This window comes from Halichoeres trimaculatus, unplaced genomic scaffold, assembly GCF_033239565.1.
Source record: "Halichoeres trimaculatus isolate MK-OKI-2021-1 unplaced genomic scaffold, fHalTri1.1 fHalTri1_scaffold_21, whole genome shotgun sequence".
In the NCBI taxonomy this organism is placed as follows: domain Eukaryota; kingdom Metazoa; phylum Chordata; class Actinopteri; order Labriformes; family Labridae; genus Halichoeres; species Halichoeres trimaculatus.
In genome coordinates, this window is record NW_027437199.1 from 25060314 (window position 1) to 25072937 (window position 12624).

The window sequence follows — 12624 nt, forward strand, 5'->3', positions numbered from 1 at the left end:
TTCATACTGAAACCTGTGAGTGGTTTATAGAGCAGACATGCTGAATGTAGACTGTGTGTGTGAAAATGGAAATATTATGAGTCTCCTAATGAAAGGATGTAGATAAGGTCAGAGTCCCGGTGTTTCTCTGCTTCTCTGTGTGATCAGATAAGAAGTGAGTGAGGACTGAAGCCTCATAATAAAGTGTTAAAGTTGTTCCTGTGTGAGAGGAGACGCAGCCTTCAGATGGTGACATGAGTCCTCATTAAAACCAGGCTTTATGTTGGTTAATAACCTCGCTGTAGCAGCTATTAGGCTGATGTTTGTGCCGCTAGTAACGTCACAGTAAGAAGCAGCTCTTCCTGCAGACCCAGAAGTTACACAGTGTCCTCAGCGTGTGCACTCAGGGCTGCAGAAGCAGCACAGCATTAATGAGCAGCATAATGACTGAAGGCACTTAGTTAGAGTTAAATGGAGCCTGAACACCCAGCTGACAGCGAGGCGTCCACCACAGAGTGGCTGATCAGGGGAGTAAAGGCAGGGCTCAGGCCCCGAGCTCTGCAGCTTAACCTGAGCCTTCACGTGTCAAACTGCACACAGCAGCATGGCGCCCAATGGAGCGAGGTGAGGACAGCACCACGGCTGGAGATACACGCTAATTAAAGTTCTGCCTCACAGTGAGTAAGGCTGCTTTAAATGGTGCTGGCATCCAGCTCATTACAATTACAACTTTGCAATTAAAGAGTCCTCCTGTGAGGGCCAGGAGCAGGCTGCAGGACGCACAGCACAGCCGACCTGTGCGGGGGGGCATAAACACAGACAAAAGTACCTAATATTGGTACCGTCGAGTACCGGTACCAATATTAGGTACCGCTACTGTATCATTTCAAATGCGAAATGTGCACATCCCTACACATCAGAGCTTGCTTCTTTGACAGAAACCCTGGTTTTCTGAATTCCAGGAGCATCTCTATGTTTTTATCCTGAGCCCAGAGAAACAACAAAACCTCAGCTCACAGGTAAAAGCCGTGCTAGCTGCCGTTAGAGCTGAGAGATGTGAGATGAACGCTGTCTCAGTGCCACATGACTCTGCTTCAGCGGTTTGTTCTCCTGTAGCCAGCCCGTTGCCCACTGAGGTAATGTTTTGTCTCTCGTTGCCCTAACCCTGACACGTTATTGGCCTGGCTGGGGAAAGCCGGCCGGGTTTATGGGTTGGAAATATTGGCTGGAGAAGGCGTCCTCATGAGGTAAGCAGCTGTGCTGGCCATATTGTGTATTGATCAGGTGTGCGCCGTGATTGCTGCACTTAATTAGATTTATTTTGTAAACAAAGACTCACAGTATGAAATCTGAATTAGCAGATAAATGTTATCCATCAAAACAAATAATATTTTCTGCAGCCTCATGCAGTATTGGTATTTTGGAGATTTATTGGAGCTGTAAACAGAGGAAGATCTCTGGCCCTCAGGTGTTTACTGCAGGCTGTAGAGCTTATTGCGGGCAGCGCTCTCTCTGCAGGCATCGCTCAGTGACACACACATCGACCCAGCAGCGTGCAGGAAATTAAACACACAGGCGTGCACTCTCATCTTTCCCTGGAAAGAGAAATAAGCCGATACGTGTGGCTTTGAAGCTAAAAAGGGGAAAAACCTTCCTGAGGCCTTGATAACTGCTCTGTCTGACTCCTGACAGCGTCTTCAGACTCTGCAGGGGGCTTTCCTGACCCCACCCGCTCAGTCGTGGCTGAAGGAAAGCCCGTATCATCTGCTTTAACCAGATTAACAGGCGTGGAGCCGTAGCTCTGAGCGCTGTCTGAAAAATCTCAAGGATATGGGGCAGATTATTGGAATTCAATTTGATGTAATTAACCCCCTCCTCTTCCTCCTCCTCCTCCTGCTCAGCCTCACAGAGACAGACAGACTTTGAGGTCTCATTTCCGGCTGCAGACACTCTTGGATGCTCAGAGTCAGGTGAGGTGCTGGTCCCAATGATCCGGGCAGATTGCTGTGTTCGCTCTCAGACGATGAGTCAAGTAACGGTTCAGGATGGGATTTAGCAAGCGGAGCGGGGGTTAAGACCTCTGCTGCTCCGTGTTTACACTAGAATCAGAAGACTTTGTTTCCTGCTGGATGAGGAAGAAGAGATTTCTGCTCTTTGTTTGAGGAGATTAGACATGTTCCGGTAGGCGTGATGTGGGATAAAAGAAGCACTCCTAACAAACACCTAGTATACCTGAGAGCCTTATTTTCCTGTGCTGGAGTGTGAATGCTCTCCTCTGAAGTGTTTCCATGCTCCAATGCCTCTCTGTAGCAGAGACTGAGTACAGTAACTCTGCTGTGTCGGCTGTGCTCGGGTCAGGAGGAGGGAACACAAACTTCACTTCATCCCTACGAACAGCAGATTCCCCTTCTCTATCCAGGCTGAACCCTACCATCAGACACCGTGCTCCTCCACATCTCCGTCACATATGGGCTGAAATGAACACTTCCCCCTGGGCCGTTGATGCTGACAGTGACTCAGAGCGACCCACAGTGTGCTGATGAGTTAATTAACGTCTGGAGGTTAAAGCTCATGAATGATCTTCATCTTCAGAGGGAGTGTCAGGGATGTCAGGCTGGGTGTCATGGGGCCAGGTCAGTGTGGTTTGAGGAGATTCCAGTGTGAATGTAAATGAACAACTGATCCACAAAAAGCCTTTTTCCACCCACTGAGCAGACACAGCTTCAGCCTATTTCTCTCCCGCAGGATGTGTTTCATAAGAATTAGTGATGAATGGGCAGCTGTCACCACTTACCCCCTGTAAATGGAACCAGGATTAACCCACCCAAGTTTTTTGAGTTTAAAAAAAAACAAAAAAACAAAACAGTGTTAAAGATAAACCCTGAAGGCTTTTTTACCTCTCAAGTGTCCCAGTGTGAAAACTTTGGTATATATATATATATATATATATATATATATATATATATATATATATATATATATATATATATATATATATATATATATATATATTAGTGCTGGGCAAGTTAACGCGTTATTTTCACGTTAACCAGTCAATCTATTAACGCCGTTAAATATTTTATAGCACATTAGTGCATGTTGCTCACTGGTGGTGGGCTTGTGGACAGTGTTCGCCTATGGCAACAGAATAGGAGTGAGTTTGTGATAACGATGGATAGCGATAGATGAAAAATATATAGCCAAAATGAGCGATTTTGCAGAGATTATGTCCCGCCCTGAAGCTCCCTTGCCGTGGCCCCCGCTAAGTGCGGCTAAAATCAGCTGGATCTAAATAACTTCTGAAGGACTCCGAGCTGCACAATGTTTGTCTGAGTGAGTATATGAGCATGCACACACCTATAAATAAGGTCCAGGTGTCAAAAAAACGGAGTTGCCCTTTAAAGGCACTCGCAGCTTAGTGTATCAGTCTGCACGCACGGCGTGCCAGATATAAACAAACACAGGTGGTCTGCCAGGACGAAGAGACACGATGAGAACTAGAGCCTTATTTAGCGGTGTTTTTGTGTGAAAGCAACGCGCTGAAAATTCTCTAAATAAAGTGTGAATGCAGACCGATATCAGATTTTTTCGGTGGGAGTCCGTTTATTTGTGTTTTTGGTCAAGTAAAATATGGCCCCGTCTGAGTGCAGAGGAAACCGTCTGACGAGCAGGGAGGGGGTGTTTGGTGTGAGCGCTCTGGGCTTCTGCTGTACAAAAACACTGCTGTAGGGGTAATTTCTGCCCTAAACCTTGTGATAGGACCCAACTTGTTCCATCCCGGAGTATCACTTTAATGCCCTGACAGTGGCAATAAGCTTTAATTTTGTATTTACATTTTGTAAATTTGATTTGCACTAAGTATGTGATTTAACTATTACTGTATAACAAGTACTGATTTAGTGTTTGCACACATGTTATGGCACTTTCACAATGCGATTAATTATAATTAATCAGGGAAATCATGCGATTAATTACGATTAAAAGTTTTAATCGTTGCCCAGCTCTAATATATGTATATATATATATATATATATATATATATATATATATATATATATATATATATATATATATATATATATATATATATATATAAAGTTCATAGTTTTATATTTTGTCAAAATGTGGAAAAACCCAACACCTTTTTTTTGGGGGTGTCATTAGGGCTGCCCAAGGGGTGTACCCTGTATTTTTTTCAGCATTTTATTTTTGTAAGCATTTTGCATAACACTGCAAAAAACCCAGTGGGGGATCTAGATTTTTTTTTTTCCTGGGGAGGTAAAGGGGGTGTAAGAGGTCTGGATAGTGTGGCAAGGGACTGAGTGGAAACTGAGTGGACACTGAAGAGAGGAGAAACTTTCTCCTAAATGCTTGTGGTGGTGTCGTTCACACAGTCCCACACTTACCTGCTCTTTGTTTTCACTGTGCCGCTTGTCTTTGAGAGGGGATGAGCTCCCTGTCAGTCAGCCTCCTTCAGCAGGTCAGAAACCAGAGGCTCAGTCTCAGCATGATGAGCTCCTGATGGTCTTATAGAGCTGTTAGCCTGTAAATCGGATAACTGTAGGATTCTTGTCTAGGCTGGGCGAGGTCTGTGTGAAAAACATCCTGAGGGCTCTGAGTGTGTCTTTGTTTTTTAAACATCCCTCTGATCGCTCTGACATTTCTCCTGTGTCACATTGTGCCACGTGTTGCTTGATTTGTTCTCTTCTCTGCCATCTTTTTCTCATCCAGTTTTATTCTGTAGTATCTTCTCTCATCTCCTTTCAGGTCATTTCCCTCCCTGCATTTATGATTGTGATCCCTGCCCTCATTGTTTCCACCTGATACCTGCGGTCTAAAGACCAGGATGAGATCTGGAAAGTGTGCTCCTGATTGTGGACAACATGTTAATTTTCAGAGAGTGTTTTCTTTCACGTATTTAATTTATTCTTAAAATATTTCATGATAAAAAATGTACGTAAATGACTTTAATACTCTGCGATGCTCCCTCAGCCGTCTCCTTCTCTCTCTTTGTGTATTCGTCGCTGCTGGAGAGAGGCCAGATTTGTGCCAACAAACACAAGCACAAAATAAATTAAGAGATCAAAACCCATGGAGAGGAAATGAGTCAGTATTCCACATTGTGTACAATACAATATCATAGCAAATTAGCAGATTTCAATGGCTCTCACTGACTACCATAGATTTACAATGTTGGGCTGGCTGCGGATCAGTCCTCAGGAGCTCTGTCCTGCTCCTCGACACGTCTGATGAACGCTGGCTCAGAGGTGACCATGAAAAGAAAGGAGCTACTGAGGTGTGAAAGGAAAACCTGGACTATGAGCCAGCAGTAATGAGAACAACAGCGTGTGTTCACACCCTACTAACTGCCAGTGTGACCACATTTCAAGCCCAAGAAGCTTCTCTACAAAGGTACAACATATAAAACTGTTAAATATATAATTTTAGGGCCTTTTAAAATACAGTAATGACATTTCCTTTCTCATCCTTTTCAGACTCTAGATATTCAGCCTCTCTGCGAGTTCCTCTCCTCAGAGCCTTCTCTAGTCCGTCCAAACTGCAGCTACGTAAAAATGCAAACCAGCGTTTTCATACACAGTTATACATATGCAGTTCCTATATCTCCAAAATACAGCAGTGGGCTCAGTCTGACAAAAACAAAGTCTGCAAATTTTAAAAGTACTCCTGTGGTTGTGTCCAGTCCCACCTTACACATGGAGTCTGCCTCGTCCCTGTGTGCACGCTGACCCGTGGGGCCAAACCCACAGAGGCCTCAGAGTCTGAGTCTTTACCAGAGGGTCCACTCTGTCCTCAGATCATGTGTGTGGGTTTGCTCTTTGGTCTATAAAAATATGAGAGGTGTCTCCAGCAGAAGGCCTATTCACAGCAGAGTGTGCTCGCTCCAAAAGCAACAGGGTCCGGTCTGTGGTGATCCTGTCTTTGCTCTGGAGCTCTGGCTCAGAGGCTGAGGTGTGAAGAGGAAATCCCAAGCAGTGAGGAAGAAGAGCTGCGTTCAAGGGACTACAGTGAGTCCGATCCTCCGTGGCATGAGCGGTGCTGCTGACGTCAGAGCGGGCAGAGAGAGGAGAGAAAGTGGGCACGACAGTTTGACCCCACGACAGACCGCAGAGGAAGCAGCCACAGGCCCGGAGGAGCCGGTCACAGGGTGCTGGAGGCGGTTCACAGCCACATGTTGGTCCCCTGTCCTGAGAGCTCCATCCTTCAGGGAGTCCCTCAGACAGTCCCTGCCTGGTCCCCAGGTCTGTGGCTGGATTATGAGACCTGTGGAGTCAGGAGGGACAAATCAAGGTTATTTCAGCTACAGTTAGCATCATCATGAGCTAGCATCATCATCAGGTAGCATCATCATCAGCTATCATCATCATTTATTAGCATCATCAGCTGGCATCATCATCATCGATTGGCATCATCATCATCAGCTAGCATCATCATCATCATCATCATCATCATCATCATCATCATTATCTGTTAGCATCAGTTCTTTTCATGGTCTTCATCAGGAAGGATTCACCTTGACCCATCTCACTCGGCTCAGGTGAGCTGATACACGTGTCCTGTCTGCTCCGGGTCAGGTGTGGGTTAGCTCCGCTGCTTCAGGCCATTTCATGTACTGTGTTTAAAACTAATTCTAGTTTTGGAGGGTTCAAGTCCTTTAAAACCCTTCTATGATGTTCGGGTCAAATCAGACCGATTTACAACTTCATTCAAACATAAAAAAAAATATTTTTCCTCTGATCGCCTCAAGGTCTTATGAAATCCTCCACACCAGGCATTTGAACAATAAAAATTGCTGATCATCACTTTCATTGAATTTTGACTGGTCCAATCAACTTTGAAACACCTGTGGTGTTCCCGGTCAAAAATGACCAGCATAGAAAATGAATGGATAATACTATATTATGTTCATCCATTAGATGGGAAAACATCCATGCAGATACACACATCCACAACCACCACCCCATCTCCCTCATGCACACACACACACACACACACACACACACACACACACACACACACACACACACACACACACACACACACACACACACACACACACACACACACACATTTAGGCTGATTCACTATAAGTTGGAGACATTGTCTACATCATTGGAAGGGTGTTAAATAAAATCTGGTGATGATTATGCTTGAATGATGTTTTTTGTGTTAATATAAGAGAAGTTAAACCAGACCGGTGAAATTTGACCGGGAACATCAAAGTAGGGGGGGTGACATGAGCATAATCATATAAGTCTGACATCGATCCAACACAGTCCAAGCACGTTACCCTGTCAGAGATGAACGAGGGCTGGTAGCAGCGCTCCATTATGCTGACCTTTAGATCCAGCAGACAGTCAGCTCAGCTCAGGAAGAGATCAGTGTGAATGCTAAGCTAACTAGCTGCTGGCTGTAGCCTCACAGCAGGAGGAAACAGGTAAATCCTGCTCTGTGCATGTCTGCAGATAATCTCTGTAAACCATTTTAAAGTCCAGAGTTAGTTTTAGGAGCAGACATTGTGTGTCTGTGTAAAGCATCGTGCACAGAGACAGAACCACATTGAGGTGCTAATTACAGAGCTCTGATGGCAGCGTGACAAAGGAAAAATAAAAACTGCACAGCTTACTCTCTCTTTGTTCTGCATGTCAAATATTTACCATTCTTCAGCGAGTGTAACCCAACAACAAAGCTCTCTCACAGAGCAGAGCGCAGAAGCAATTTATCCAGCATGGAAAGACAAATGTGGAAGCCTCCTCACCATCTGCGCCCTGCTCGTCTCACAGCCACTGTACTACAGACACTACTACAGACACACACACACACACACACACACACACACACACACACACACACACACACACACACACACACACACACACACACACACACACACACACACACACACAACATGCAGACGCAAGCACACACACACACACGCACGCACGCACACACGCACACGCAAGCACATACACACACACACACACACGCAAGTGCGCACACGCACGCACACAAGCACGCACACAAGCACACACACACACACACACACGCGCGTGCGCACGCTTGCACACACACACGCTCACACACACACACGCTCACACACACAAGCATGGTTGTTAGTATGTATGCATGTTTGTATGTATGTTTGTGTATTATAAAATGTTAGCACATTTGTATGTTTGTGTGTATGTATGATTAAGTCTTCAAATATGTATCACTGTTGTTTCACTGGCTGCATTTAAGTCCTGCTGAGAGAGGAGTCTGATGCCAGAGTATTTCCACCGCTACAGCGGTACATCGGCCCACACTAGCACACTTGAGTAATACAAGTTTCACACTCTGGTGTGATTAGCCTTGCCGCTAACTACCTGTGTCCTTTCTGCCTTCTCCAGTGCCCCCTCAAGCCTCCTGCACCTCTGTCCGGCCACAACCACACTGCCAACCATCTCTAGTGTTTACAGAGAATGGTCCCAAAAAGAGAAAATATCCAGTGAGCGGCAGTTCTGTGGGACAAAATGCCTTGTTGATGCCAGAGGTCAGAGGAGAATGGACAGACTGGTTTGAACTGATAGAAAGGCAACAAAAATGGACAACAGAAGATTGGAAAAAAGTTGCCTGGTCTGATGAGTCTGGATTTCTGCTCCACATTCATATGGTAGGGTCAGAATTTGGTATCAAGCTTTATCAGGAAACCAGCATATGGTTATTTTTTCCCTCATAACGCTTAGAAAATGATCCCCGTCTGACTCCTGAACACATGGACTAACTCAAAGTGGAGGGAAGTCAAAGCGGAGCAGGGGGAGTGTGATAATGTGTGATATGTGCCACAGGTGTCAGAGGAGCAGAGGCATGGAGAGGATCCATCTGTGTAAGTGTCTCATTTGGGCAGATGCTTCTTGTTATGGAGCGACCAGCATCCACTCAGTACATATTGATATGAGTCCAGCGACGTTCAGCAGAGCAAATGTTTATTTCAGGGACATCACAAAGAGCTCCTGTCTCTGGGCAGAGCCAGGAGCTTTGATGTGGGAATGCATTTGTGTTGGCCTCCATGTGCACTTTATGGTCCTTCAGACAGAAGAGGATCCAGAGACATCAGAAAGTATCCAGATCACATCCATAGTTGGTCTCCAGCCGAGCAGGGACAGACACACAGCCTCAGCCTGACGTCTGGTCTCTGTGTCAACACTTCCTGTCTGCCTCAGACCACAACCACACAGAGAAAGAGTGCAAAAGAGCCAAACTGGTCCACTGTGAACTCTTCTCTAGGCTCTGGCACATGAGAATCCTCAGAAGTTCCAGATGCTTGTTTCCGTACCTTATTTCTTGTTCCTGATGCTTGTCCCCGTTCCTTGTTCCTGATTGATGCTGGTTCCTGATGCTTGTCCCTGTTCCTTGTTACCGATGCTGGTTCCTGATGCTTGTCCCTGTTCCTTGTTCCTGATGCTGGTTCCTGATACTTGTCCCTGTTCCTTGTTTCTGATGCTGGTTCTTGGTGCTCGTCCCTGTTCCTTGATTCTGATGCTGGTTCCTGATGCTTGTCCCTGTTCCTTGTTACCGATGCTGGTTCCTGATGCTTGTCCCTGTTCCTTGTTCCTGATGCTGGTTCCTGATACTTGTCCCTGTTCCTTGTTTCTGATGCTGGTTCTTGGTGCTCGTCCCTGTTCCTTGATTCTGATGCTGGTTCCTGATGCTTGTCCCTGTTCCTTGTTCCTGATGCTGGTTCGTGATACTTGTCCCTGTTCCTTGTTTCTGATGCTGGTTCCTGATGCTTGTCCCTGTTCCTTGTTTCCGATGCTGGTTCCTGATGCTTGTCCCTGTTCCTTGTTCCTGATGCTGGTTCCTGATACTTGTCCCTGTTCCTTGTTTCTGATGCTGGTTCTTGGTGCTCGTCCCTGTTCCTTGATTCTGATGCTGGTTCCTGGTACTTGTCCCTGTTCCCTGTCCCTGATGCTAGTTCCTGATGCTGGTGCCTGCCAGGGCTGTTTATGATCAGTCTGCGCAGGCATGCAGCTCTCTGCCTTCTAATGAATATTTACATGTGGAGTTGTAGGCCAGGCGTGATCCACAGGTTAATCAGTAAGGGGAAAATTGTTGGTTCCATGCTGTGAAGTTGGATAATGCCTGCAGCAGATCGTCAGATCAAAACTCATGAACATGTATCGCAGAGGCCTCTAGATGCTGGCCTCGTTCCACATTAGCAGAGAGTTCAAAGCTCTGTGTGCTGTTATGTCATTATCATTCTTTCATTCTGCATTTCTTCTCAATATCAATAATGCTATCTGCACGCCACAATGAACTCAGGCTCCAGAGGAAACCTGGGATTCAGTCCAGCAACCTGAAGGACCCTCGGTGCGCCATCATGTTGGGATCATATCAACTTAATGTGTTCACTGAGCTGCTGCATGGCTCTGGATGGGATCAGATGTGTTTCTGTATGTGTCACAGAATCAAAGGTTCCAGTCGGAGATATATGCTCAGTAAACCTCTGTGAGCTCACAGCCAGCTCTCCTCTCTTAGTCTATTTATAGCCTCAGATCTGCTGAAGACCTGCAGTCTGGACTCAGCCGCAGACCAGCCGGTCAGTGATTTTCCTCCAGGGCCAATAATAAGTGCGGCCATAAAAAAGGAGGATATTGACGGAGTGAAAGGCCTGCTCCTCTGGATGACTGAGACCTCCTCCCTCTGCCTGTAGAAGTGAAATTTACAGCACAGCTCCTCTGTTTCCACATCTCCAACATTAAAACCAGAGTCTGTGCGGCGCCTTGTTTTATTTGAGCACATAGACGCCATCTGACGCAGTCCTTTAAAGACAATATCAAAGCAGACCAATAAAGCAGAGTCAGAACAAGCACGGGATAAGCTGCCGGGTTTACTGGTAGCACTGCACACATGGATTTCCTGTGTTTAAGCACACACCAGGGAGCCCAGAGCTTATGGAAAACCAGGAAAGCAAACAGAGATATCAAACAGCAGACGGCGCTTTAAACTCTGTGTGTGTGTGTGTGTGTGTGTGTGTGTGTGTGTGTGTGTGTGTGTGTGTGTGTGTGTGTGTGTGTGTGTGTGTGTGTGTGTGTGTGTGTGTCTTAATCATGCCTCCTTTTGTTTGCATCTCCTGCTGAACTGGAGGAACATGTGTTTGTGGCTCAATGAATCAACTGAATCAGGCTCAGATTTTCACTTCAGTATGAAAACAGATTGAACTAAAGAAGAGGGGCCCTGCTGTACCTCTGTGGCTCCTGGAGGCCCTGGTGCTCTGCAGCTGCTCGTGGTGCCTCCTGCCTGTGACCAGGGACCGGGTTCTGGGGGGACGTGCTGTGATGTTGGGGCTGTTGGTGCTGTAGGTTGATGGTTTTTGGCTGTCTGTCACGGGGTCATCGATGCTCTCCATAGTGCAAGAGTGTGGAGGGGGCGTCTTGTCACGTCATAGAGCCTGAAGAGAGAGAGGGGGGGTTAGTTATCATCATTTAGTCACTCTCAGGTCTTATTCTCAAGCCTCAGAGAGCTCCTCAGAGGAACAAGTGTTTCTCTACCAAGATGAAGAGTTTGTGAAGCTGAGGATGAACACATGAAGAGATGAACTACAGTGGATGAGGAGCAGTGAGCAGATGCTGACTATGTCTGAGGCCGCTGTGGTTATCTGACCCTGCTCGCTCTGTGTGGACGCTAACAGGCCCAGCTAACGGTGAGCAGTGCTCCGCTCCTCTCACCACTTCCTCTCTCAGCCTGTCCAGCAGCCCAGCAGTGGTCCTCTAAGTGGAGATTCTGTTCAACCCACCAGTAGATCCATCTGCACCCAGAGGGATCAATTACCAAGACCAGTACCAACCCAGAGCCACAGGGGCCGGAGTGATGGTGAGGCTTCAGGGAGATCCCGTCAGGCCTAGTCTAAGCTGGATGCTCAGGGAAGAAGAGGAGACAGAGAGGAAGGGATGCAGAGAGGAGGAGGAGGAGGAGAGGGAGAGGGTGGAGGGTGGAGGAGGTCTTAGATAGAAGATCCTCTACACCAGCAGATAAAACCCGCTCCAAGAGGTTTTCACGCTCTGCCAGAGACACACAGGGACACAGGCCGTCAGCGGCAGACGTTAAATCATGAACACGAGGATGTCGGTGGATCATTACCCCTAGCCACACTCAGACTACCTCAGTTCAATAAATATGCAACATGAGCTCATTTTAGCAAACATTACAACCACTGAACAGTGGAACATCTCTTTGTTTTTTCCAGCTCATCCTCTGTTCATCCCTCCTGATGGAGCGCTGACTAACGCCTGCTTCAACATTTAAAGAATGGTTTAACACACAGCTTCCATAGCTTCCTGTTAACCCTGAGCGTGCTGGATTATCCTTTTGAATATATGATCTATCACAGGGATGTCAAACTCGTGCCATGGAGGGCCAAGAGGCTGCAGGTTTTCTTTCTAACCAGAAACTCCACCAGCTGATTTCACCGATTACCTCACCTTCAAGCAGAGAGCAGGGACTAATCAGTGGAATCAGCTGGTGGAGTTTCTGGTTAGAAAGAAAACCTGCAGCCTCTTGGCCCTCCGTGGCACGAGTTTGAGACCCCTGATCTATCATTTCCTCCTGCAGCTGTTGTTTAGTGTGACGTTAGGAGAAGGATGCGCA

The 12624-nt window shown here is 46.5% G+C and overlaps 1 protein-coding gene across 3 annotated transcripts in view; it reads right to left on the minus strand.

Annotated features, from left to right (window-relative positions):
- Nucleotides 1-4904: 4904 nt before the first annotated feature.
- tafa5a (TAFA chemokine like family member 5a) overlaps nt 4905-12624 on the minus strand; it is a 186233-nt gene continuing 178513 nt past the window's right edge. The window contains exons 1-2 of one of the 3 annotated variants that reach the window (XM_074698550.1): nt 11224-11423; nt 4905-6261 (exon numbers count right to left, since the gene is read on the minus strand). In XM_074698550.1, the coding sequence (XP_074554651.1) occupies nt 5993-6261; nt 11224-11386 (432 nt within the window). In that variant the 5' untranslated portion in view covers nt 11387-11423 and the 3' untranslated portion in view covers nt 4905-5992. Of the gene's footprint in view, nt 6262-11223; nt 11429-12624 lie in introns of those variants that run through there. The other 2 variants (XM_074698551.1, XM_074698552.1) reach the window with 2 other exon arrangements.